The sequence below is a fragment of the Mustela erminea genome, chromosome 4, assembly GCF_009829155.1.
Source record: "Mustela erminea isolate mMusErm1 chromosome 4, mMusErm1.Pri, whole genome shotgun sequence".
NCBI classification, from domain to species: Eukaryota; Metazoa; Chordata; class Mammalia; order Carnivora; family Mustelidae; genus Mustela; species Mustela erminea.
Window position 1 is genome coordinate 3,443,582 of NC_045617.1, and position 25,213 is coordinate 3,468,794.

Here is a 25,213-nt window from a genome sequence, read left to right on the forward strand (position 1 = left end):
TGCTTAAACAAGACTTAATTACTTCCTGACATTCACAAACGGATCTAGTGGGTTAAGCACTTAGATCCGTCTTTCTCTCCTTAACTTTATTATTCATCTGCCCTGAGAAGTGAATCCTTTTCTTCTAGCAGCCTTGAACTTACTAGAAATGCTTACTGTGTCCATCAGTGACTTGAAACTGTTTTATCTCATGGACTCCTTTTTCCTAAATTATTATTAAGAAAAGCCCCTTCATCTTATGGACCTTTTTCATCCTAAATTAAATTAGCTAATATTAGTAAACATTATAGAAAGCCCTTTGAAAACTTATTATAGGGTGCCTCAGTCATTGGGTGTCTGCCTTTGGCTCAGGTCGTGATCCCAGAGTCTGGGATGGAGCCCTGCATGGGGCTCCCTGCTCTGTGGGATTCTGCATCTCCCTCTGCCTCTCCTGTTGCTTGGGTTCCCTCTCTCGCTGTTCTCTCTCTGTCAAATAAATAAAATAAAATCTTTTAAAAACTTACTGTAATGTTCTTTAGGGATATTAAGTTTTTATTATTCCTGTTTCCTTGTGTTGAGCTAACCAGTTTTTAAGAGTACCTCACTCACAGAAACCCGGCCGGCTCGCCTCTGCCAGGGATTCACAGTGTCAGGTCTTTCTGTCTCCCTCTCAGCCTTGTATCCTACTGTGTTGCTCTCCTGTGGCCTTCAAGCTTCTGTATCCTTTCTAGCTTTCTGTGGGATGCTTCCTCTGAGCTTTCACACGGAGCTGCTGGTGCACCTTCCTTCCTACCCTGTGCCACACTTGGAAACAGCTGCACGTGTAGCATTTCCTTTCTGCTCAGTTACGTCGCAGGACAAGTAAAGGCGACCACTCTTCCGCTCCGTTCCGCTCCTTTTCCTTTTCCCCGTAGTGCTAGGATAAACTCGGGATGAGTGTACTAGTCGGTGGATGATATTTAGGATTTTAAAAGTTTTTAAAATAAGCATTTGCAAAAGGGTCAGCAGCACCCTCTGTGCTGCGTACCCCCATTCTCTTTGTCTGTCTTTGAGGTTCCCGGTCTTCCATAACTCTTCCTTGTGATCGCTCATTCTTAGAGTAGTTAGAATTTTTCCGCCAGTGATGTTTCTGTAACATAAATGACTTCTATTTATAATTTATTTCAATCTAAAATATCTAAATCAGAGGCTCCTGGGTGGCTCAGTGGGTTAAAACCTCTGCCTTCGGCTCCAGTCATGGTCTCAGGGTCCTGGGATCGAGCCCCGCATCGGTCTCTCTCCTCAGCGGGGAGCCTGCTTCCCCCTCTCTCTGCCTGTCTCTCTGCCTGCTTGTGATCTCTGTCTGTCCAATAAATAAATAAAATCTTAAAAAAAAATAAAATATCTAAATCATTTTGGCAATGGTGTCCTTAATATGTAGCATTGTAAAAAGTTGGGCACTCATACATTCACTTTTTGACCCAAGAACTTTACTCTTAATTATTTGCCTAAGAAAACGGAAAACCTGTATTCACAGAAAGGTGTTCATAGTAGCTTTATTCTTAATAGCCCCGAGCTGGAAAACATAAACATCCCAAGTGATCAACAGCGGTAGAAGAGAAAAACATCGTTTGTCGTTACTCGTGCGACAGAGCGCAACTAGCAGCAGGCAGGAGCAGAGCGCTGGAGCGCACAGCAACGTGCGTGGGCCTCAGTGGTGCCGTGTCAGACACACAAAGCAGGGCTCAAAAGAGTCTGTCGTGTATGAGTCCATTCCGATAAAATCCAAAACATGAAAACAAGGCTGAAGTGTGGTGCGAGCAAGTCGGAGGCAGGGGTTGCCTTGGGGGCAGGGATTGATGGAGAAGGGTCACGGGAGAGATTTTATAAAGAGATTAAGTGTTCTGTGTCCTTTATTATTCGTATTACTGAGATGTTTCTTATTAAAATTATTTCTTTTAAAAATTATTTTTTATCTTTGACAGATAGTAATTGTATACATGTAAGGGTCCATTTAGTGTGCAACTTGGTGGCCTAGGTGTGCGCTTGATTACTGTGGTCGGGGTAACAAGCACCCGCGTCGTCTCACACGCGTGTCAGGCGTATGGGTGTCGTGCGGGTGTCGTGGGGACCCTCAGGAGCCAGCTCAGCAGGTTTCAAGTACACGCTGTGCTGTCTTTGCTCACAGGAGTCATGCTGTATATCAGGTCCGAGAACGTCTTCGTCTTACGACTTAAAGTTTGTGACCTTTTCTCCCCAATATATATATTTATTATTCCACAGTTATTCATGTGGAAGTTAATCACATATGTAAAGGGACCCCCTGTCATTGTCTGGTATTGTCACTCAACCACTGAACACCCTTGCAGCCTTTGAGTGCTTTGCTTTCTGAAACTCACACAGGGCAGATGGTTCTAGAAATGTCTGGACACACAGAAAAGCTGCTCTGAAAATGAACACTGGAGGGATCAGTGCTATCCCGAGTCCCTCACTGCTTTCTTTCTTTCCATTTTAATTTTTTTTTTTTAAAGATTTTATTTATTTATTTGACAGAGAGAGATCACAAGTAGGCAGAGAGGCAGGCAGAGAGAGAGAGAGGAGGAAGCAGGCTCTCCGGAGCAGAGAGCCCGATGCAGGGCTCGATCCCAGGACCCTGGGATCATGACCTGAGCCGAAGGCAGAGGCTTTAACCCACTGAGCCACCCAGGCGCCCCTCCATTTTAATTTTTGTTCAGACATTATCTCTGCATACAAGTAAAGAGAATTGCATGTTGACCACCATGTACGTGTCCCCCAGGCTCCGTGATCAATTTGCTAATCCTGGGGCAGCTGCACTCCCCTCCCCCGCCTCTTTTTTTTTTTTTTTTTTTTTAGTAGCTTTCTGGTATAGTTTAAAGCAAATCTTAGTCATCATGTAATTTCAGCCATAAAGACTTCAGTATAGATTTCTAATAAGAAATGACATTTAAAAAAAAAAAAACCTTCAATTATGTGCTATTTTCATGCCTGATAATAATCACACTTAACAATATCTTAATACTTGGGCCAATTCAGTCTTCCTCAACTCTCTGAAAAGATTCATTTTACAGTTGTTTTGTTCGAGTAAGGATCCTGAAAAGGGTACAGGTGGCATTGGATTGGTATGTCTCTATGTCTGTTTTCATCTCTAACGTCCTTTCTCTCTCTTTTTTTTTAATTTAATTTTATTTTTTTTTCAGTGTTCCAAAATTCATTATTTATGCATCACACCCAGCATCTCATTTCTATTTAATGGTGATCTTCTTTAAAAATTTTAATTCCAGTATACATTAGCATAGAGTAGCAAATTAGCATACGGCGTTCTGTTTCGGGTGAGTAATACTGTGATCCCACAGTTCTGTACGTGCCCTTGTGCCCATCACAGTAAGTGTCTCTTTAACCCCCGTCATCTGGTTCACCCACCCCCCACCCACCTCTCCTCTGGTAACCATCAGTTTGTTCTGTGTGTAACAGTCTCTTTTTTTCTTTGCTTTGTTTCTTAAATTCCACATTTGAGTGAAATCGTACGGTATGTGTCTTTTTCTGACTGACCTATTTTCACTTAGCACTGTACCCTCTAGATCCATCCTTATTGTTACAAATGGTAAGATTTCATTCTTTTCTATGACTGAGTGATATTACACACACATGCACATGCGTGCGCACACACACACGCACACACCTCCTATGTCTATTCATCCATTCATGGCCATTTGGGCTGCTTCCATGGTTTGGCTATTGTAAATAATGCTGCAGCAAATATAATAATGCATATCGCTTTTCAAATTAGTGTTTTCATAACCTTTAGGTAAATACTCGGTAATAGAATTACTGGATCATATGGTAATTCTATTTTTAAGTTTTTGAGAAACCTCCATGCTGTTTTCCACAGTGGCTGCACCAGTCTGCATTCCCACCAGAGAGGTTTGTAACCTGTGACCACCTGCTCCCTGTTCTCCCACAGCCCAGCCCCTATTACCTGCCCGTCTCATCTGTACTCCCATGAGTTGGGGTTTTTAGAGTCTGCATGTGAGCTAGTACAATGTTCATCTTTCTGTGTCTGTTTTACTTAGCGTAATACCGTCTAGGTTCATTCGTGTTACCACTTAGAACAGGATTTCCTCCCTTTTTAGGGCTGAGTAATATTCTACTGCTATATATAGCAATAGAATATATATAGCAGTAGAATAATATGTAATATATATTATGTAATATATATATATATAATATTATACACACACATACACACGTGTGTGTGTGACATTTCCTTTATACATTCATCTGCTGACAGACGTGTTGGTTATCTCCATGTCTTCTTGTTTGTTGTGAGAAACGCTACAGTGAACGTAGGTCCCGATACCTGCTAAGAGAGCGATTCCGTCTCCCTCAAATACAAACCCAGAAAAGGGGTTGCTGGACATTGGATAGTTCTGGTCTTAATGTATTGAGAAGCCGCCGTAGTATTTTCCGAGGTAGCAGCGTCAGTTCGCATTCCCACCCTTAGTGCCCAGGGACTCCCTTTTCTCCACACCCGCCCTGACACTTGTTACCCCTCACCTGTTGGGCGGTAGCCATCCTAGCGGGTGTGGGGCGCTACCTCACTGGGATTTCGCCCTGCATTTCCTGGTGGTCGGTGATAGTCAGCCCCTCTTCCCGTACCTGTTGGCCGTCTGTGTGTCTTCTTTGGAAAATGCATGTTCAGCTCCTCTGCCCATTTTTTAACAGCTATTTGGGATTGTTTTGCTATACAGTGGTGTGCGTGGGATGTTTTATGTCTTAGATGTTACTTCCTTTTCAGATACATGATTCGCAGGTGTTTTTTCCCGTTCCATCGTTTGCCTTTCGTTTGGTGACAGTTTCCTTTGCTGTGCAGAAGCTTTGTAGTTTGATGTAGTCCCACTTGTTCATTTTTGCCTTTGTTTCCTGGGCTTTTGATATCATATCCAAGAAATCATTGCCAAGACCAGTGTCAAAAAACTGTGTTTTCCTTATGATTTCCTCTACAGATTTTACACTTTCAGGGCTTAAACGTCAGTCTTTAATTCACATAAGTTGGTTTTTGTATGGAAAGATAAGGGTCAGTTTCATTCTTCTGCACGCGGATGTCCAGTTTTTCTAGCACCATTTTTGAAGACACTGTCCTTCCCACATTGTATATGCTTGATGCCTTTCTTAAAGGTCAGTGGACCGTATACCTACAGGTGTGTTTCTGAGTTCTCTGTTCTATTCCATTCATCTCTATGTCTCTTTTTATGCCAGGCCTATATGATTTTGATTACTAGAGGCTTATAATGATATAGTTTGAAATCAGGAGGTGTGACGTTTTTAGCTTTGTTCTTCTTTCCTCAAGATTGCTTTGGGTCACCTGGGTGGCTCAGTGGGTTAAAGCCTCTGCCTTCGGCTCAGGTCATGATCCCAGGGTCCTGGGATCGAGCCCCGCATCGGGCCCCCTGCTCAGCAGAGAGCCTGCTTCCCTCTCTGTGCCTGCCTCTCTGTCTACTTGTGATCTCTGTCTGTAAATGAACAAACAAACAAACAACAACAAAAAAAGATTGCTTTGGATTTTCAGGGTCTTTTCGGTTCCATACAAATTCTAGGGTGGTATTTTTCTCTTTGAAAAAAAAAATTGGAATTTTGATAGGGATTTCATTGAATGAATAGATCACTTTGGATACTATTGACATTTTAACTGTATTAATTCTTCCAATCCCTGAACATGGAATTTCCTTCCATTTATTTTGTGTCTTCTTCTGTTTCATTTTCTAATATTTTATAAGTTTCAGTCTACATATCTTACATCTCCTTGGTTAAATTTATTCCTAAATATTTTTTTCTTTTTTGATGCTGTTATAAATAGCTTGTTGTTAGTGCATGGGAACGCAACTGATTTTTGTATGTTGATTTGATATGTATTAATAAGTATGTATGTTGTAAGGATTTATGTTCTTTTCAGAGTGTAATGAATTGTACATTTCAGTATTTCTTAAACTTACCTAAAAATCTAAAAAAAAAAATATTGACACCTTAGGTTTTTTCAGTGGTACGGCTTAGCATTTCTGAAACCACTCTGTATATTCTGGGCCTGAGAAACGGCATAAATATATTAAGTCTGTCTTAAGTAACATTTCTCACTGTTGCATGAGGGATTACAAATATGGAAATGGGGAGCATTAGAGTGCACACTGAATTATTTAGCTGGAACTGGAGGCATTTGTATGAATTCATCCTTTTTAATATCCCTATACATATATCCAGGTAGATAAATACAGAATGCACATTTGCATGTATGTATATATAGTTATATGAGACGCTCTGATCTGTACATTATCCGTGAGAGTCCGAGCGGCATTGACAGCAGTGGCACATGTAACTCCGGTACTTACGCTTTAAGTACCCCTCTCATTGAAAGGAACTTGTATTTCTTTGAGAAATAGGAATGGCTGATACCAGGGCTGGCAAGATATGTGATGAGAAAGTCAGAAAGTGTTGAAAGAATCATGAAGGGTGTCGGGCGGATACAGGAGCCAGCTTGAGGGGATTCCTGTTGGTCAAATCTGGGATAACTGGAGAATCAAAATGCGTATGTGATCATGTTACTGGATGGTAGCCTATTGACTAAAATGAGTCTGTGAGTCCAGACTCGTCTACAGGAATGAATGAGGAGAACAGAAAGCTCTTCCTCCTCTTCCCGGGAGAATGCCGCATGCCAAATACAGGAGCGGTGACAGAGTTCTGGCCCCAGCACTTCCCTGGACCGTTGCCAAAAATGCAAAACCTGATTCTAATCGTGAAGAAACATCAGGTGAATCCTAACTGACCCACAGTGTACGAAACATCAAGTTCAAGAAACACAAGGGAAAGACTGTGGACTTGTTCTATGTGAAAGGTCACCAGATGGGCCCGAGAGCCGACTGCCATATGGGACCTGCGGCTTGACCCTCGCCCAGAGGGATGGATAGTATAAGGATATTATTGGGACGGTGCATGGCATTTAAATGCGGAGTTTTAATTAGCAAATTGTGCTGTGGCAAATGTGTGGTAACTATGTGATTCTATTTCTTGGGATATATCAGAATATTCTTTTTCTTAGGAAATACGCAGTGAAGTTGTGGGGTAAAGGAGCATACCAACATGTTCTCACATATTCAGAAACTATATATATATGACTATGGTGTTGTGCGTGTAGATAGGATAATAACAGGTAAATGAGGGAGGGAGGGTTCACTGAGAAGGAGAAACAAAGAGGACAATGTCAGTATAGACTTTCGTAGTCTTGCAGGTTTTTGTAAGTTTGACAAAAATAAGTCATAAAAAGATAAATTAAAAAAGAAATAGGAAAAATTTAAGTAATGAGAAGGTATTATTCAATTATTGAGGAGTATGCGAAAAACTGCAAGCTGCTGTTCACACTTCCCAGTATCTTGTCTCATCATGGTTTCTAGTGAGCTGTCCTAGCCCGTGAGGACAGGCCAGGATCCCTCAGGGAATCACGGGCTCTCGGGCCAGCGGGGATCACAGACCTCACACCGTCCAAGCTCTCAGTTCATTCTTGATCTGCCTCTGGCCTCTCCTGGTGAAGTGGCTTTCCCGTCTGTGTTTGAACACCTCATCACGTTAGCAGGTCTGGGAGCATTTGTTCTCTTGGCTAAACCAGCTGTCGCCAAGGGTTAATACCGCTCCATTCAGTACCGTCACATCTCATAGAACATTATCTGCCTCCGGGTGACGGCGTGGCTCTTCCCCTCGTTCCCTAACTGTTCCAGGTGCTCTCGGGCACCACAGCAAGCTCACAGGGCTGGTTCAGCACCTGCTCAAGTTCCAGGGGAAGCACAGTGAAGTCTACCCGACAGAGCTCGACAGAGGTCCCAGTTTCGGTATTAGGTCACTGCAGCCTTTCAGTGAAGTCACATCTTTGCAAACCGTGTTTTCAGAAGTTGCTCTAATGGGAAGCAGCTCCCCGTGAAAGCCAGTGTGGAACAGAAAATGAGGGGCAGCAGCCAGCGGGATTCTAAGGTTTGCGAAGTCATGCTCTGCCCAGCTCTTTCCACCTGCGAATTCCAACTTCTTGGATTGTGAAGTCTCAGTGATAGTCACCACATGCTTTGGATGAGTTCTTACGTAGGATAAGGTCCGTGAAAGGACTGTGGAATTGTTCTACCTGAAAGGACACCAAATGGGAAATAGAGTCACATTGTTACAAAAGAAGTTAAAATGCTGCGCAAGTACCAGTTCTGAGCAACTTCATGAATACACGCTGGTGATTTTCTGTTCAGTGAAGCTGTAGTTTGAAAGTTTATTTCACGGAATTGACCTGATGGCTTAGCAAGCGTCCCTCACCACATTGTTCCCAAAGAGGGCCTTGGAAAGGTGGGGTTTGATGTTCGTCTCCCTGTGTCCTCTGCCTTTCCTTATGGACTTCTTTCTGGTCCCGAGGAGCCAGATGGCAGAGGCCAACAACCCAACAGTCCTTATGCTTAACACTTCCCATTTGCATATTACTTTAAGTTTGACAGTATAGTATGGTTTGAATGATTCACCATGTCGATAGGGCTTTAATATTTGAGAGCTAATAGTACATCAATACGTAACAGCAACCATTAGAAGACATTTTGCTCTTATATGCAGTTGTCATTGGTAATCAGAGGGAGCAGGGTGTCCTAACCCACCTATTAGAATTGAAGCTTAATGACAAAATGAAAATCCTAGGTCGTAGATTTTCATAGACAGTGAGTGCTGAAAGGTATTTTAAAGGCAGTGCGCTTTAGCCTCCTTGTTCTACAAATGAAAAAGGGAAGGCTCAGAGACACGGCAGAAGGAAACCCCAGAGTGCACTGCCCCTATTGAGGCATGCCTTGTTGGTCTCTCTTGTATGACAACCCAGTCCTTCCAGAAGAGACGGAGAACAGCGGTTCTTCCCTCTCAGCAGTGCACACGGGTCCCATGAACAGGTGCACTCTCAGAATTACGTGCTCAGAGGAAGGAGTCTGCCTGTGCATCATTTTTATCAGGACTCCTCCATGGGGTGACTAGGAGCCCACCTGTGGCCAGCTAAAGTGCCCCTCCCCAGAAGAAAAAGCAAGTGTCCGAGATTCATTGGTTCAGGAACAGTCTATATGTAGGGATAGGTTTTTAGGCATCATGGTTTTTGTGTGTCTGGATCTAGGCTTTCAGACTCTGTCATTATGACTTAGTCTCTTTATTTCTCTTGTGCTAGCTTTTCTTTGGGTTAGCTTCAGTCTCAGATAAGCTCTTTCCCAGGACTTTGGGGGGAAAAATATACAAAACAAATGGCTCTAATTAGTGGTGAGGGAGAGAGAGGGCATGTTAGAGTAGAATCTTTTCTCTCGAGTTCTTCAAAACCGGCAGTCGTCGAGTAGGATCTTGTTCACAGATGACAAAGGAACAGCGTGAGCTTGTGCGGCCCCCCACAGTGCTGGTGTACTTGGAGGCGTTGGCACTTCAGAGCGTTCCTAACGTTTTTCACGCAGACTTTCACTCCTGCAGGGGTGTCGGCCCCAGAGTGGGACTCGGGGGATGTCTGCAGCTGGAGGGTCTCTGAGACGGTATGACTGACTGCTAACCGGATAGACTGGTAGCAAAAAGAGTCACAGAACTTGGTCAGGAGGCCAGTGGTTTACCATGGTTGTGTGTGCAACACACCAAGTAGGACACACAGGTTCAAGGGGCCGGGGGAAGCTGACCCCAGGTACAGGAGGTAAGGCCGGAGGGGAGCAGAGCACACGCACAGCAGAGAAGCTGGTTTTGGAGCAGACACAAGGAGAGACAACAGCAGGGGAGTGTCCGGTCTCTCTCGCCACTGGTGCTGAGGCGTAAGAGTGCTTGCTGGGGGTCTGTTGTGATGCCGTGGGGCCGTGTTCATTAGTTACTTCTGTTGTTCTCTCTGCTTGGGAAGCTCTTCCTCCAGATTTCTGCAGGTGTCCCGTCTTCACTCCTTCTCGGGGGGAGCCTTCAGGGTGGAATTCTGTCAGTTTCTGAGCGTGCCTGTTCCAGAAATACATTCTGAGACTGGGGTACCACAGCTGTTGGAGCACCCACGGGGGCTCGCTTCTGAGACAGACCTGAGCGACAGCTCCATTGCTCACCCGATGTCCACTGCCCTGGGGCGGCACCCATAATTGGGTCTCTAAAAAGTAGTTATTCCTTTTGGCATACATGACACCTTGAGACAGGTGATCTGTCATACTTCATTTTCTGGGGCCTGTGTGGACTCGAGCCTGCTTTAGGTGGGAAGCAGAGACATGGGTGAGTAATCAGCTGTTCCTGATAAGGAAGGTGGGGGAGGGTAGGCTGATTCCGGGGCAAAAGGTATGAGGCTCCATTGGAGTCTGTTCAGATGTCCGGTGCCACGGAAGCCTTGCGAGGGCGTAACTCGCTCCCTCCACAAGCCTTGGCCGTTAGCGTTCCCGCTCCCTTCCTGCGCAGCACCGCCACCACCTGTCACGCTGTAGTAGTCACTTGTTTATTTTCTTCCACCTCGAGGGTAAGTTCCTTGACTGGATCTCTATTCTGGTAACTCCCTAGCATCTCTTTGTCGAGAAGAGTGCCGATGTGTAGTCGGTTGTCAGGATCGCCAGCCCTGTTTGTGGGGTGATGGATGGATTGATTATTCATCGACGCTTTCACGTATGTACTCACATTCCCTCGTTCTGCAGACACCCACGGAGAACCGTGGTCAAGAATAATGCCAAGTGTTTGCAACGACGTGGATGGAGCTAGAGCGTGTAACGCTACACAAAATAAGTCCGAGAAAGACAGATACCACATGATCTCCCTCTTGGCGGAACTTAAGAAACAAACAAATGGAAAGACAAAGGGGTGGGGGAAAGAGGGAAGAGAAACAAACCGAGAAACAGACTCGAGTCTACAGAACACACCGAGGGTCCGGGAGGGGAGGGGGCGGCGTGGGGGTGAAGGAGGCTGCGAGCCGCGACGGGCACCGGGCGATGCACGGACGTGGTGAAACACTACGTCGTACGCCCGACACGAATACAGCACCGGGCGCTGACGGGGCTGGGGTTTTGAGAGAAGAAGAACTGCGAGGAAAAAGCCTTCAGGAGCAGGAGATACCTGCGTGGTCACAAAGAAGAGAAAGGTGGCTTGAGACCGTGTTGCGCAGACGGCGAGCACCGTGTGTAGAATGTGGGAAGCCGCCCCGCGACGGGTCTGTTATTCCAAGTTCAGTGGGAAGCCTCAGGAGTATTTCAAGCCAGGGAATAATGAATTTTATTTGGTTTATAAAATTTGCCGTGGCTGTTGTTCGGAAAATAGGCCTAGAGGGGACACTTCGTGGAAGGCAGTTTCTCGTACCTTTACGGAGAACACAGGGCGAGCTTGTGCTGGAAGTAGCCATGATTTAGCCTTCGCCTTTACCCAGACCCCATCCACCTGCTGTGTCCCTGCTCCCGCTCCGAAGCCTGGAGCTTTGGGCTTGCAGTGAAGCGGTCGGTACTGCTGTGACGGTGACTGTGAGAGCGGCCGCCTGCTGTCCAGGGAGGAGCGGAGGCCCGGCTAGCGCGGTGCCCGCTGGTGCAGATGAATGGAGAGGAATAAATTCTGCTTCCCGCAGTGCAGTGCGTATCAGCTCACTTGCTAGCATCCTACAGTGTTTCCTTCCGTTAGCAAACTTTTGTACTACTTTTACTGATTATATAGAAAACTAAAGAAATAAAGAGGTAATTTGTAAAATTTAATATTTTAATATAAGTAAGTATACATGGAATCTATAATCCTAAGTCCTAGCAATTTTAATTTTCAATCTATTTATAGTAGATTATAATAATTAAATAATGCTCTTTAAAAGCATAGTGTGGAAAAGCATAAATGTATATAAAGTTATATACATTAATAATAAACTAAGGGGTTATATGTCTTATTTATATATGTTAATTATAAACTAAGGGGTTTTTAGTTTATTATATTTAGTTATGTCCTTTCTTTTTTTTTTTTTTTTAATTAAAAGTACCAAGACACGAATATGCAGGGAGTTGTGTATGAACTCAACAGCTACATAGAACAGCGGTTGGATACAGGAGGAGACAACCAGCTACTCCTCTATGAATTGAGTAGCATCATTAAAATAGGTAAGAAATGTTTTGTATTCCTCCAGTAGAAAATTTGAACCGAAGTTTCTTTTATTCCATTGCAGAAAATGGAAAAAGTAATGTACTTTACTGCAAGGCAAATGCAAGTCATTTATTTACTTCTATTTTGGGGCTAAATTTGAAATGAAAATATTTTTTTGTGAAACTACCAAAATGAGTCAAACCTAAAAGTTCCTCAGTTAACTAATCCCAAAAAAGTACCTGTCAGATATATACATGGAATGTACTGTGCTCTCTAAATAAAACCTGTTTTTTTTTGGACAGTATAATTTTATTGAATTAATCACATCTTTATGAAGGAAATTGTTAATTTTTAAGGAACAAAACCATTTTAAATTTATTTGGGAGATGACAGGCTTATATACTGTTATCACCGTTTTACTGATGAGGAAGCTGTGTCAAAGACAGACGGGCCAAGTATTTTAGGCCACATGAGTACGAAAGTGTGAAGCAGGAGTTAGGGTTAGTATCTGTTCTCTGCTGGGATAATTGCCTTCCGATGGCCCCGAAGCAGTGTTAGGAACGTGTCTCGTCAGTGATGACATGAGGATGTGTATATATATACACCCTCCTTTGGGGTCGATGCTATTATCAATCCTTCATTATTATGAATATCTCATCCGGTATTTTTTTGTACTTTAAAAATTAAATATAGTTCTTAAAAATATTTCCAGTAGTTGTGATATTTAAAGTTTCCCAGAGACACTGTCGCGTAGAACATTGGCTGCTGTGTGCATCTGAGGATGTCACGTCTTAGTCTCCAACAGCTGATGAATGATGAACAAAAATGCTCTAATTGCGGGATTGAGTCAAGCCACGAGTTAGCTCGCTCGGCGACTGCATGCCCATTGCTTGTGTGAACATAAGTCCTGTCACAGAGACTCCTTTCTGAGGTCTCGCCGTAGAGAGTTCATATGTGCTCTGTTCCTTCATTGAGATTAGTTTCTTCCCTTTTTATTACTTTGGCAGCCACAAAAGCTGATGGATTTGCACTGTATTTCCTTGGAGAGTGCAATAATGTAAGTATCTAAATTTAGATTTTGGTGCTCTAGATAAGAAAATGTCGTAAGCTTTTTTAAACAGATGCACTGTGTTATAAACAACAGAGACGGGGGAATTGGGTCCTTCAAACTTATTTCTTGTTCCCTTTACATGTACAGTTCTTGCCAGCTGAAAGTTTACCAGCATAGCAGAAGATCTTTGGGCTTAAAATCTTATACTTTATTTACTGCTTTAGTTTTGGTTTATGGTATCCTGTCTTAGGATTGGCATTTTCAGAGTGACTGTTTGGTGCAGAAGCTGTTTCAGCGCTGTGGGCTCTGCCCTTGCACCGCACATTCTGCAGTAGAGGAAAATGAGAACAAAAGTTCAGCATTTTTAATGTGATTTCCCAGATTTCTTTAAGGAAACCCCAGCAGTGCTGGGATGGAGTTATTAAGTGGGGGTCCCCGAGCTGTGGTGGCTATAGCTGAGACTGTCCATGGCACGGGGCTTTTCGGGTCCTCTGGTCTTCTGTGCAACAGGCTGGGCGCTGTGTTTCTGGCTTAACTTCCTCAAAGCACAGGCCACCATCAAATGCAGCGTATACAAAGCACTTTAAAAAAGTACTTCAAGATATTCAGCTACTGGCATTTGATTTTTGTTTTGATATTAAAACCATATATGTAACATTTCAGACCGTTCTGTACCAATAAGAATTATGTTCATAGTCAAAATATATAGAAATCGTTTATAAATATATTTGGAAAATTTTTGCTGGGCATTATGTGTTAGGCATCGTTACTTGAGATTTGGAATGTATTTTTGCAATGTAATACCTGTATTCATGAGTAATCAAAATGTGTGCTATTTATATTATATAAAATGTTAATAGGAAGAGAGACGCAAGTGTTCTGGGATGTTTGATGGCACTCTTGAATAATACAGCAGAGAAAGGACGAACAGTAGTTGCACAAAAATATTTCTTGGCTGATTTACTGAACCCATAATGGATGCTCTTCGTTTCTGCAAGCTTTCTCTCCCTCCGCATAGTAAAAATTTATGTTCCAGCATTAAAAGCTCCTTAGGACCAGGACCTTTCCTTACTCATCTTCACACTCACCAGCATCTCTCCTCGTGTCTTCCATGTACAGAACAAGAGTATTTGTTAAATTGAATTCTTCAGGTATCGCTACTGCTTCTCAACACTTCAAATGATACTTCAGGCTAATGGCTAAGCCACTAAAATAACCAGTGCGTCTCTTTCTTTCCCGTTCATTCTAAAACCTTATTTCCAAAATTTTGCCTCTTTGATCTACTTTGCAGTTCTGTGTAAACTCAACTGGTGTGTATGTCAGCTCAGGTGGTCATGAGTGTGCACATCCCCGTGTGACGCCCCTGGGACCTGCAGACAAGTCCCGGGGCTTGGCCTCGGCCGCCGAGTAAATACCACGTGGCCCTTTCCCTTCAGCCACAGCTGTTTGTGACCCACACTCGGACCACCCCAGTTCTCTGCTGAAGCCTTCTTCCCGCACTCAGCATTTCTAGCTGTTTCCATGAAAAGGAGTGAGTGAACCCTGGAGCTGAGGCGGCTGGTGGGGTGACCCTCTTCGGCTCGGTGTGAGAGAGAGCGGGCAAGTGGTTTGCGGAGGTCAGGAAGGGCAGGCGGCGAGAGCCCAGGGCTCTGGGGGGTGCGAGCCTCGGGAAGTGCTTGGCTTTCAGAGCCTGGATTTAGATTCCCGAATCCCATATTTTTAGTCATTTCTCTGTCTTGGTTTTTGGTTTTTGTGTTTTCTTTTTTTCATTTTTGGGGGTTTTTGTTTGTTTGTTTGTTTGTTGTTTTGGGGGGGGTTGCTTTATTTTTACAAGCCCGAGTATATGTAGATTCCTGGAATATGTGATTTAGAAAAAGCTTTTGTGTCCACAGTAAACTGTATTCGACGATTATCAGTTCTAATTCTTTTTACTTCGGTAACTCGAGGGGCGAGGACGCTGCATCCCTGCCCGGCGCCCGCCGGCTCGGTGCTCCACGCGCTCCTGGCCTCGGTCGGTGTCGCTGTGGCCGGCCCTCTCGGGGCCACCGCTCCCCGCCTTGCGCAGCAGCATGGCCCCGGAGCAGCAGAGCACTGCCCGGCCTCGCAGCCCCGTTCCGGGCGTCCACGTCCGTCTCCTCCCCGTGTGGGAGCTCCGTAAGCTTCTCCTTGAGAGACTTCAGCCGAGCCTGCGACGAGGTGTTCATCTGTGATTCGTGAGATCGTCACGCTTTCTCACTAGAAGGTGGTCTTCATGGAGGCACAGACCTCGTCTTCCTGGAGGGATTCTTGTAGGGGATAATCACTGCATCGTGCTCACATTTTTCTGTGAATGTGTTCTGCGCAGGCAGCTGTGCCTTAATATTTCCCTGCCCTCGGGACTTCTGTGGGTCAGAAGAAGCTATTGCCTGAGGTCGGAAGCTCACTGCAGTGTTCTATCCATCCTCCCGCCCTTCCTTCCGGAAAGTGGGTCCCACACCTAGTGTGGAGCCCAGCATGGGCCTTGAACTCATGATCCTGCATTCAAGACCTGAGCTGATCAAGAGTCAGACATTTAACCAACTGAGCCTCCCAGGCCTGAAGTGTTTCTTCAGCTGTGTCTACATAATTACCTCTTTCTTTGCTCTTCATTTTTTTTTTATGTCTCGAGTCTTCCATTTGGAACCACTTTTCTTCTGTCCTGTAGAATTTCCCTTGATGAGAGTGTGCTGATGGGAAACTCAGTTTTTGTCTACCTGAGTATGTCTTTATGTCTTCATTTTCTTGAAATAAATCTTTGCTGTAGAGTTGAGATTGATAAAAATTATCTCTCTGTATATTGACTTCAGCATAGTTACTTTTGGGTTCTTGCTTTGTTTTTCTCAGTCTTCAGTATAGTTTTTTTATTCCCTGGATATTTTTTTAAGTTTGTCATATTTTTCTTGGGTCATAACTACATTTAACATTGACTCTATGCCTCTTTCATATTTTTTTTTAAGGATTTTATTTATTTATTTGACAGACAGAGATCACGAGTAGGCAGAGAGGCAGGCAGAGAGAGAGGAGGAAGCAGGCTCCCTGCTGAGCAGAGAGCCCGATGCGGGACTCGATCCCAGGACCCTGGGATCATGACCTGAGCCGAAGGCAGAGGCTTTAACCCACTGAGCCACCCAGACGCCCCATCTCTTTCATATTTTTTATACTCTCTCTGAATTTACATTTCTTGGCTTTTGTTTCATCCATCTCTCACGGATGGCGGCTTATTTGCTCGTGTGTTTTATTTTCTTTTATGTTTTAACTGTGAATCATAATCTTCCTTGGGCCTTTTTAAATGGCCATTCTTAGGGACTCTGTCTAAGCTCCTTTCGTGGACACAGCATGTGTATTTGTTTTCGCCAGTCACCTAAGGCACCACTAATCCAGGACTATTTAAATTATCTCATGAGGTTTTTGTTCAGGCAGCAAAGTAGTATGGATTCAAGCCGTACACCCACAGGATGTTATGATTTCGCAGAAGATGTTTTTATTTTCCCTCTAGCAGTAAATCAAGAGAATCTGGGGTCCTGCTAATCTCCTTGTGGCTGTGAGTGTAGTTGCACTTCCAGCTAAAATGAGGCGTTGGCCCCTGGCAAGTCCGGACTCCCTGTAGGGGTCCTTCTTGCCGTGGTGGCTTCCTAAGGGGAGGTCAGTACAACTAGGCTTTGCTGCTCTCCAAAGCAGTCCGGCTCAGGATTTGCTCGCCTCCAACGTTCCTCTCCTGGCTTCTTTATAGACTTCTGTGGGTCCTATCCATTCTTCTCAGTCCGGCAGTGCATTAGAAGGGTTGGAAAATGTGCTTTGTCCAGCCTTTAAATAATTTTCAAATTATGTTTCTCAGGAGTATCATACTATCTAATCTCCCCTGTTGCTTGAACAGATGCTGACATACTTTAAAATGTAAACTAACGATATTCAATGAAATATATTGTCTCTATATAAATATTATATATGTATATATATACATATATATGTGTATATATATGTATATAGGCCCATGTGAGCAGATACATGTGTATTTTCTTAATACAAGGTGGCATATTATAGATATTTATAAATATTTTTCAAAAATTGCCTCAGGACTTTGAATCATAATTATAAAGCCTCAAACAACTCACACTTATAACAGAATGTATATGATTTCATGAAAAAAATATAATAATGTAACCCAAGTGGACTGAGATAAAATTTTTAGTCTATATCAAAAATATCGAGGATTAAGATACAGATGGGAGGAATTATAAAATTCTTATACAAGGATTAAATTCTTTTTTTCATAAATAAGAATCAGCAAAAATAATTTCTAAATTGATACATTAAGAAATAGAATTTAAATAATATTTTAATATATCAAAAGTTCCACTAGAATTAAATCCTCACATCAGTATTACCAGAGAGAAAAACATTTAAAGAAAACATGGAAAGTTAAGGAAAAGATAGAAAACAAACTAAGTAGTATTAAAACACTAAAAATAAAACATAAAATAGATCGTGGTACTCCTTACAAAAATATGTCACAACAAAATTGTAAGTAGAATGGGCCCATCTATCAAAAGAAAAAAGTCTTAAATTAGATTTAAAAACCCCACAACAGTCTTCTCTTTTACAGAGACACATATAAACAAAGGACTCAGGAGTAGTTAAAAATAAAAAGGCAATTTTAGGTCCATCTGGGTGGCTCAGTCGGTTAAGCATCTGCCTTTGGCTCAGGTCATGATCCCGGGGTCCTGGGATGGAGCCCCACATCGGGCTTCCTGCTCAGCGGGGATCTGCTTGTCCCTCTCTCTCCGCCCTTCCTCGTGCCCTGCTTGTGTTCCCTCTCCCTCAAATAAATAAATAATTTAAAAAATAAAAATACAATTTAAAAAGGTAATTTTAGATGGAGCAAATCTATTCCGGAAAAATGAAAACAAAAGGAGAGCAAGTGCGCTAGATCCATGATAAAGTTGAATTTGGGAAATAGAGGCGTTAAATTGGAACAAGAGGTCACTTGGGATTTGTGAAGTGTTTAGTCTGCATGAAGGCAGAGCTGTTATGAAGTTTATGCTGTAAATATTTGATGCATCAAAATTTGTAAAGCAAGCACCCCCCCCCCAAAGGAACAGAAAAGTACAATAGTAATTTTAGGATTGACAGATCAAAAATACAACTCAGAGAATGTTAGTAGTATCAATGAGTAGATTTATCCAAAAAATGCATCTACCTAATTTTAGGACTTACCACCATGGATTTCCCTCTCTTCTTTGAGTTAGACTCATTTTCATGCATTTAGCCTCCATTTAAGAATTTCAGATCCCCATAATGGCTAAAAACCAGGGAATTAATATAAATAATGTGTAATGTGACTCTTTATTGAGATATTGAGAGTATAATATTTACAAAAATGAATTGTAGTATTGCTCAAGCTCTGGACAAAGTTGTTCATAGAAGAAAATCCACATTCTTGAAGTATTAAACATCTTATATACATTTTTTATGCATTAATAAATAAGAGACAAAATTAATTCATTAATTCAGCACGTTCTTACTGAGTATGAGTACATGGTAGTGTTCACGTACTAGCGACGCGGTAGTAAATTAAAATCTCTGCCCTCTTGGGATTTGACAGTTTAATCCATGCACTTAGAAAAAGAAACAAGAGAATCTGAAAACTATACAGACATAGGGACACCTGGGTGGTGTGGTCAGTTGAATGTCTGACTTCTGGCTCAGGTTGTGATCTCCAGGTCGTGAGATCGAGCCCTGTGTCTGCTTGAGGGTTCTCTCTCTCCTTCTGCACCTCCACCCCTCTCTCTCTCAAATAAGTAAATAAATCTTAAAAAAAAAAAAAAAAGACTATACAGATATAAGCTATTTGCTAACGTAATTACTAAAGAAGAGAAAACACAATATTTATGTTTAATAATTTAGAAGATACAACAATAGGTCGAATGAAGATAAGTTAAAAGAGGATGCGTGCACTAATAAATATGAAATCTAGACACAATGGACAGGTTTTTAAATATATGATGTATATGTAACATATATAATATAAAATATATATTGTCCCATTGAATACGTTGAATGCAGATGATCATAGAAAACCTAATAGGACCAGTAAATGGAAGAAACTAGAAACAGTGATAAAATAAAGTTTTTGTAAAAGCCACTAGGACATATATTTCAGACTGATTTTTGAGTACAAACCTGGTTCAGGCCGCTTGCTGCCCCTGGGAACAGTGACGAACCAGAGTAGTTTCCCTCATTAGATCTTGCCTGTGCTTTTCTTGTTCACACTCCGCCGCACGTCCTTCAAGAGAGAGAATTCCTGTGCATTGTTTCAGAGCTTGGAAGAAGGACCACTTCCCAAAAGCTGATTCTGGAATTGTCCCATGTGAGTTCCAGGTCACCACTTTGTGAGTTGGACAAGAAGCTTAAACTTTCTAAATCTTAATTTAACTTCCATTGGTTAAATGTTATGTCATGAATGCTTCTCCTTCAGCAACCACTTAAAATACCTGCTGTATACCAAACAGCTATGCTAAATTGCTGAGCATACGAAGATTATAAAAAACAAAACAAACCACCGTTCCTGTCCTCAAAGAATGTACAACCAGTAGAGGAAATGGAGAAGTCCGCAGCTCAGTGTGCAGGGTCTTGCGTACACACAGAGAGAAAGCCAGGGTGTCCTGGGACACTGAATTTGATGGGGTGCTCAGGTGCTCCCCTTACAAGCAAGGCAGATGATGAGCTCTGTTGAAGCAGGGGTTGGCGGGCAGATGACTGAAGACCTCTCACTGCAGGTAAGAAGGGGGATCAAGGACTTTCTCGGGCCGAAGCAGCGTCTGTGAGAAATCCCGAGTTAGGAGAGGAAGGAGCGTATTTCTATGTCCTGGCCCTTAGCAGAGACTGACGTAATGATGCATATAAGGTATTCTTGAACTATTTGTTGGAAAAAAAAAAAAAAAACTATATTTTCCATGACAAGATCTTGGTTAATTAAACTTGCTGTTTGTACAGTTTTTCTGTTTCATACAATTGTACAGTTTTTCTGTTTTCTGAGTCTTTTACTCTGACACATAACATACTTTATAATAGTATCATTACGGTTTTTCTCATGTTATCTGTAAGAGTTGTTTGTAAAAGCTGAAAACCTTTCAAACTCATAAATTTTTGGATAGTTTTTCATATATTGGTGTTAAAAACCAGTTTATAGCAAGTACTTTAAAGTAATTGCATGACTTTCTTCAACTGCATGATGAACTTCAATAGGTTGATTTTTTTTTTATAGCAGTTTTTTTTTATTTATTTTTTTATTTTCAGCATAACAGTATTCATTATTTTTGCACCACACCCAGTGCTGATGCAATCCGTGCCCTCTCTAATACCCACCACCTGGTACCCCGACCTCCCACCCCCCATCCCTTCAACTCCTCAGATTGTTTTTCAGAGTCCACAGTCTCTCATGATTCACCTCCCCTTCCAATTTCCCTCAACTCCCTTCTCCTCTCTAACTCCCCATGTCCTCCATGCTATTTGTTATGCTGCACAAATAAGGTTGATTTTTAAGGCTCATGCAGAGTTAGTTCTCTCTTTAAAGTCCCAGGTGAGCCCAGGGCCAGCTGCTCTGGCCAGCTGCATGCATCTAAATTCATTTACTGTCCACTGCCATCTAGTGTCTCGTGAGAAAAATAACTCCATGAAAAGCCTAAATAGTAGTAGACTTTTAAAGAATTTCTAAAACTTAACTGATTGCGAATTGAACCTTTAACATAAGAAATGAAGTTTCCTAATAAAGTGGTCTTTGAATTGTTTATGGGAAGGAAGATCAGAATGATGTCTACAACCTGACCTGTTTAATTGATGTCAATGAACCAGATTTTCCCATTTCATCAAAAAATCACGTTATTTCAATAAATTCTGAGTCATTTCTAGTGTTCATTTTCCACCAAATCTTTTTCTCCTAATTTGCTTTTTTGTAATTTGAATGTTTTCTTATGGTTTCATTGAGTCAACCTACTGGTTATGACGATTGTTTCCATTACCTAACCTTAGAAATAAGTATTAAAAATTGCTGTTATTCCAGAAATGTTGGTTCGTTCATAATGGGTTTCTTTGCAAAATTGAAGAAGCTAATTTGTCCCCCACCCCCACCCCATGGCCGGTCTCTTTGACGGTCCTTGGCAGCGGAGGACTAACAGTCAGTCAGAGGAGAGAAAGACCAACAGCAGGACTGGTCAAGTTGCATGTTCTGGATGCTGGTGATTTGTGGCCCCCCCCCCCCGAAAGAGTATAGGTGGTTGAGGTTTGAAACTTTGGAACTTTTCCTTGTTTTTAGTTGTTTTTATTTCTAGCCCCCCTAAAATATGTTTGTGCTAATAGAAGCTTTCATAGATGATACAGTGTGAGAGCAGGAATTAATTTTAGAGACTCAGTTTAACATGGCATTTTATACATAAATGATGTAAGTACATGCATAGTAGTCTTAATGCATTCTAAAATACCGTGTGGTGATGTTTGAAAAAAGCAGTTTCCATTTACCCTCCTATAAAATAGTCTGTTTTTTATCTTAATAATCTGAACATCCCAGGAAAAACCCTTATGTCAAAAATCATGTTTTTTTAAAATAAATTTACTCTGATGAATCACTGAACTCTACCTCAGAAACTAGTAATACACTATATGTTAATTAACTGAATTTAAATAAATATAAAAAATAAAAGTAAAGTTACTATTTCCTTTGTAAGTTTCCCTAGTACTTAGTTATACCCATTATAGGTTAATTCAGTAATGCAGCCCCTTTGCCAGCCAATGAAAAATGCAAATTATATCTTATCAAATCAACTATGATTACTTTGAAACACTAAGAACTGAAGCAAGACTTGCCTTGTCAGGTCACAGAATGTACGACAAGTTTATAGTCATTCAGGCAGTGTGGTGGACAGATTGACTGACCGGTACAGCTCTGAGAATTCGGAAACCCCCAAGTGTTCTCAGAGTTTGAGTATGTGGCGACGGTGGTAGCTTAACCACGAAGGAGTGACTGTTCAGTACACAGCTGTCCATCTGATGATTTCCGGAGAGTAAATAAAGGTGGGCTTAATGAATCTTGCCCATCCCTTGAGTCCATGCAAAATTCAGCCTCTAATTTAGAGGTCTGTTACTGACTTGCTCCACTTGCAATAATTGCTGCCCATGAGTGCGGTCAGCGGCAAAGGTCCTGAAGGACAGAAAGCACGTGCTGTCACTGAACACGGAATTCAAACCAGCGGCTGATCTTCCCTCGGAAATGGATGTCACATGGTGCACCTTTGCGCAGGAATTGTATGGAGTAAAACACAGAAACAGAAGAGTGGGAAGGCAGTGATGCAGAGGGAGAAGTTGAAGCCACGGCAGAAGGAGGGGGCAGTCCTAGGTCGGTCCTCATTTTCTCTTCCCGCCTGGGCTTTCGGCCTTCGTCTGATGATTTCTCAGTCCTCTTAGCACTCGCCTCTGGCTGTCATTTGGAAGCATTTCTATTTGATAAATATGAACAAAAATCATAAGGTCATTGGTAAAACAAAGATAAAGTTTCCACAGTAAAGGATTATTTAATTTTTTGGTAACTATTATCTACAAGCTTTTCAGATTCAATCAACCAGTTGAAAGATTTCTAAACCTTTTATTGTCAGCAAGCTTAATACCTAGAATAGCTTTCCATATACCCTTGGTGCAGTGTTTGCTATCTGTTTCTCATGCCTCGATAGAAACCCTACATAGGATAAATAAATATTTTATAATATTACAGATATGACCTTCTAAAAATATAGGATTATATTAGCTATTCTTAGGTTATTGACTTTTGAAGGTTAATTATAACTTGTAGATATTATTAAATCTAGCCCTAAAGAACATATAGCAAAGTCATCCAAAAGAGATGTCTGTTGTAGATCTTCAAACAACAAACAAAGCCAAAGACTATTTAAAAAAAAAAAAAAAAATCCAGGGCGTCTGGGTGGTTCAGTCTGTTAAGCATCTGCCTCCAGCTTACGTCATGATCCCAAGGTCCCGGGATCGAGCCCCACGTCGGGTTCTCCCCTCAGCGGGGAATCTGATTCTCCCTCTCACTCTGCTGCTCCCCTGCTTGTGCTCACTCTCTCTGTCAAATAAATAAAATCTTAAAAAAATAAAAAAAAAATCCAAAGCTGCTGCTGGGAGCTTGCCCCAGAGTTTACCTTCTGTCACGGTCCTGGGAGGCTCTGTAGGAGGGAGGCAAACCCCTCAGTTGTGTTCAGGTTCGTTTCCTACATTCCGTCTTTGGTAATGAAAGCATCCTTCTTGTGATTAACTTTCTCAGAGTTTGAGAAACTCATGATCATTTCTGATTTTTCTTCAGGCTAAATATACCACATCCTTTATAGTGTTTTTCTTGCAGTCATTCCTTCTTCCTGTTCTGGAACAACTCTTCTCTCTTCCCTCATTCTTAAGAGAGGGCGGCTCACTGACTTTTTTACTGTGGCGGGGACAGACACTACATCTAATTGAAGTCTGGATTTCGTCTATACCACACACGTATTGGCGTGTAGTGGAACTACGGTAACTCTAAAACTGGTGACGTGAATTCTAGGCTCTTTAAAAATAAATACGGTGAAGTTTTCCTTTGCTGTCTTATATGTAGTTACATTTTAAAGATCTTTTTAAAGCAGAATAAACATTTTTAACTTAATCTCTTAAAAAGAATCTTTAAAATGTATTTCCCATAGGCATTGATTGTACTTAATTACAAATGCTGTGTAAGCGCAGTCCTAACTAATATAGAATAAAATACTTTGAACTTAGCTTCGAATCTAAGTAATGGTGATTTATTTAAAGCAGCTGGGGGTGCACCTATGCTCTGCTTCCCTCCCGTCTCCCCACTCCCAGCTCCTAGGCTTTACTCTACTGTGATAGAGGTTTTTAGGAAGAAGGGGTGCACTGACATTATAGAGCTTGAAAACCAGGCATCTATTAAGTGTATAATTATATCCAACTCAGTGCTTTCAGCTAGAATTTGCTTAGTAATAGCAAGTATTAGTAGGAACACAGCTTAAGAGGATTATCTAATCTTACTGCCTCAGAGGTCTTCAGACTTTAATTTACAGCAGTCCAATTTAAGATTAAAGTGCTGGGAGAATTTACCTGAACTTTAATATTTTTCAGATCGAGTAGCTAGTCAAAATACAGTTATGCTAAAATATTGCCCCCAATCTCTAGGTGATTTGTTTTGATTAGCAATTCTTACTTAGTAGAAATTTATTTAAAATATTGGATTTAGTCAAAATAACTGATCATATTTTTAAAAAACACTTAGTCTTAAAATAGTTTCAGGATTTTACCTTCTCTGCCTAATCATTGGAAAGGGAAACATGTACCCAGCTTTGTCCAGAATACTTTGGATTTTTGCTATTACTAAGCAATAAATTTGCTTAGTAATAGCAAGTATTGGTAGGAACATGTATAGCTTAAGAGGATTATTGAATCTTAAAAAGATTTTTAATGAAAATGAAAAATATAACCAAATTAATTTGACTTGTAGTCCCTGATCCCGTCTCCAGATGTGTAAGTCCAGCCTCTAGGGGAGGTTGGGAGGTTGAGCCTGATGTCTGTTTCTCGACAGTACCTTGACCCCAAGGACAACTTTTTTTTTTTTTTTTCCCATTTTATTGTTTCCTCTATATCAAAATAGGAAGCTACTTTAAGAGTTTTTTTTTTTTTTTTCCTGCCGAGGCATTCGTTGAAGTCCTATATCTAGCCTGTATTTTGTGTCCTCTCGGGAATGTGAGAGAGAATTTCACCTCACATACCCGTTGGATCAAAGCACTTTCCTCATTTCCTGTCTCTCTTCATTGGCTCACTGATTGCTTATGATAAGTAGGATCTAGGAGTCGTCCTGCAGCTCCGAGCGCAGGGAGGTCTGTTAAACATGTTCTTTCTTCTTGCCAGAGTCTGTGCGTCTTCACTCCGCCTGGAATCAAAGAAGGAAAACCCCGGCTCATCCCTGCTGGGCCCATTGCCCAGGGAACCACCACCTCTGCCTACGTGGCCAAGTCCAGAAAAACATTGCTAGTGGAGGACATCCTTGGGGTAAATGGC

At 41.9% G+C, this 25,213-nt stretch overlaps 1 protein-coding gene across 9 annotated transcripts in view; it reads left to right on the forward strand.

Moving 5' to 3' along the window:
• The window catches only part of PDE10A (phosphodiesterase 10A), a 569,606-nt gene that overhangs the window by 468,737 nt on the left and 75,656 nt on the right, over positions 1-25,213 (forward strand). For 7 of the 9 annotated variants that reach the window (XM_032338528.1, XM_032338527.1, XM_032338526.1 and 4 more), the window contains 3 exons: positions 11,957-12,077; positions 13,068-13,117; positions 25,064-25,204. In XM_032338528.1, coding sequence (XP_032194419.1) covers positions 11,957-12,077; positions 13,068-13,117; positions 25,064-25,204 — 312 coding nt within the window. The other 2 variants (XM_032338534.1, XM_032338533.1) reach the window with 2 other exon arrangements.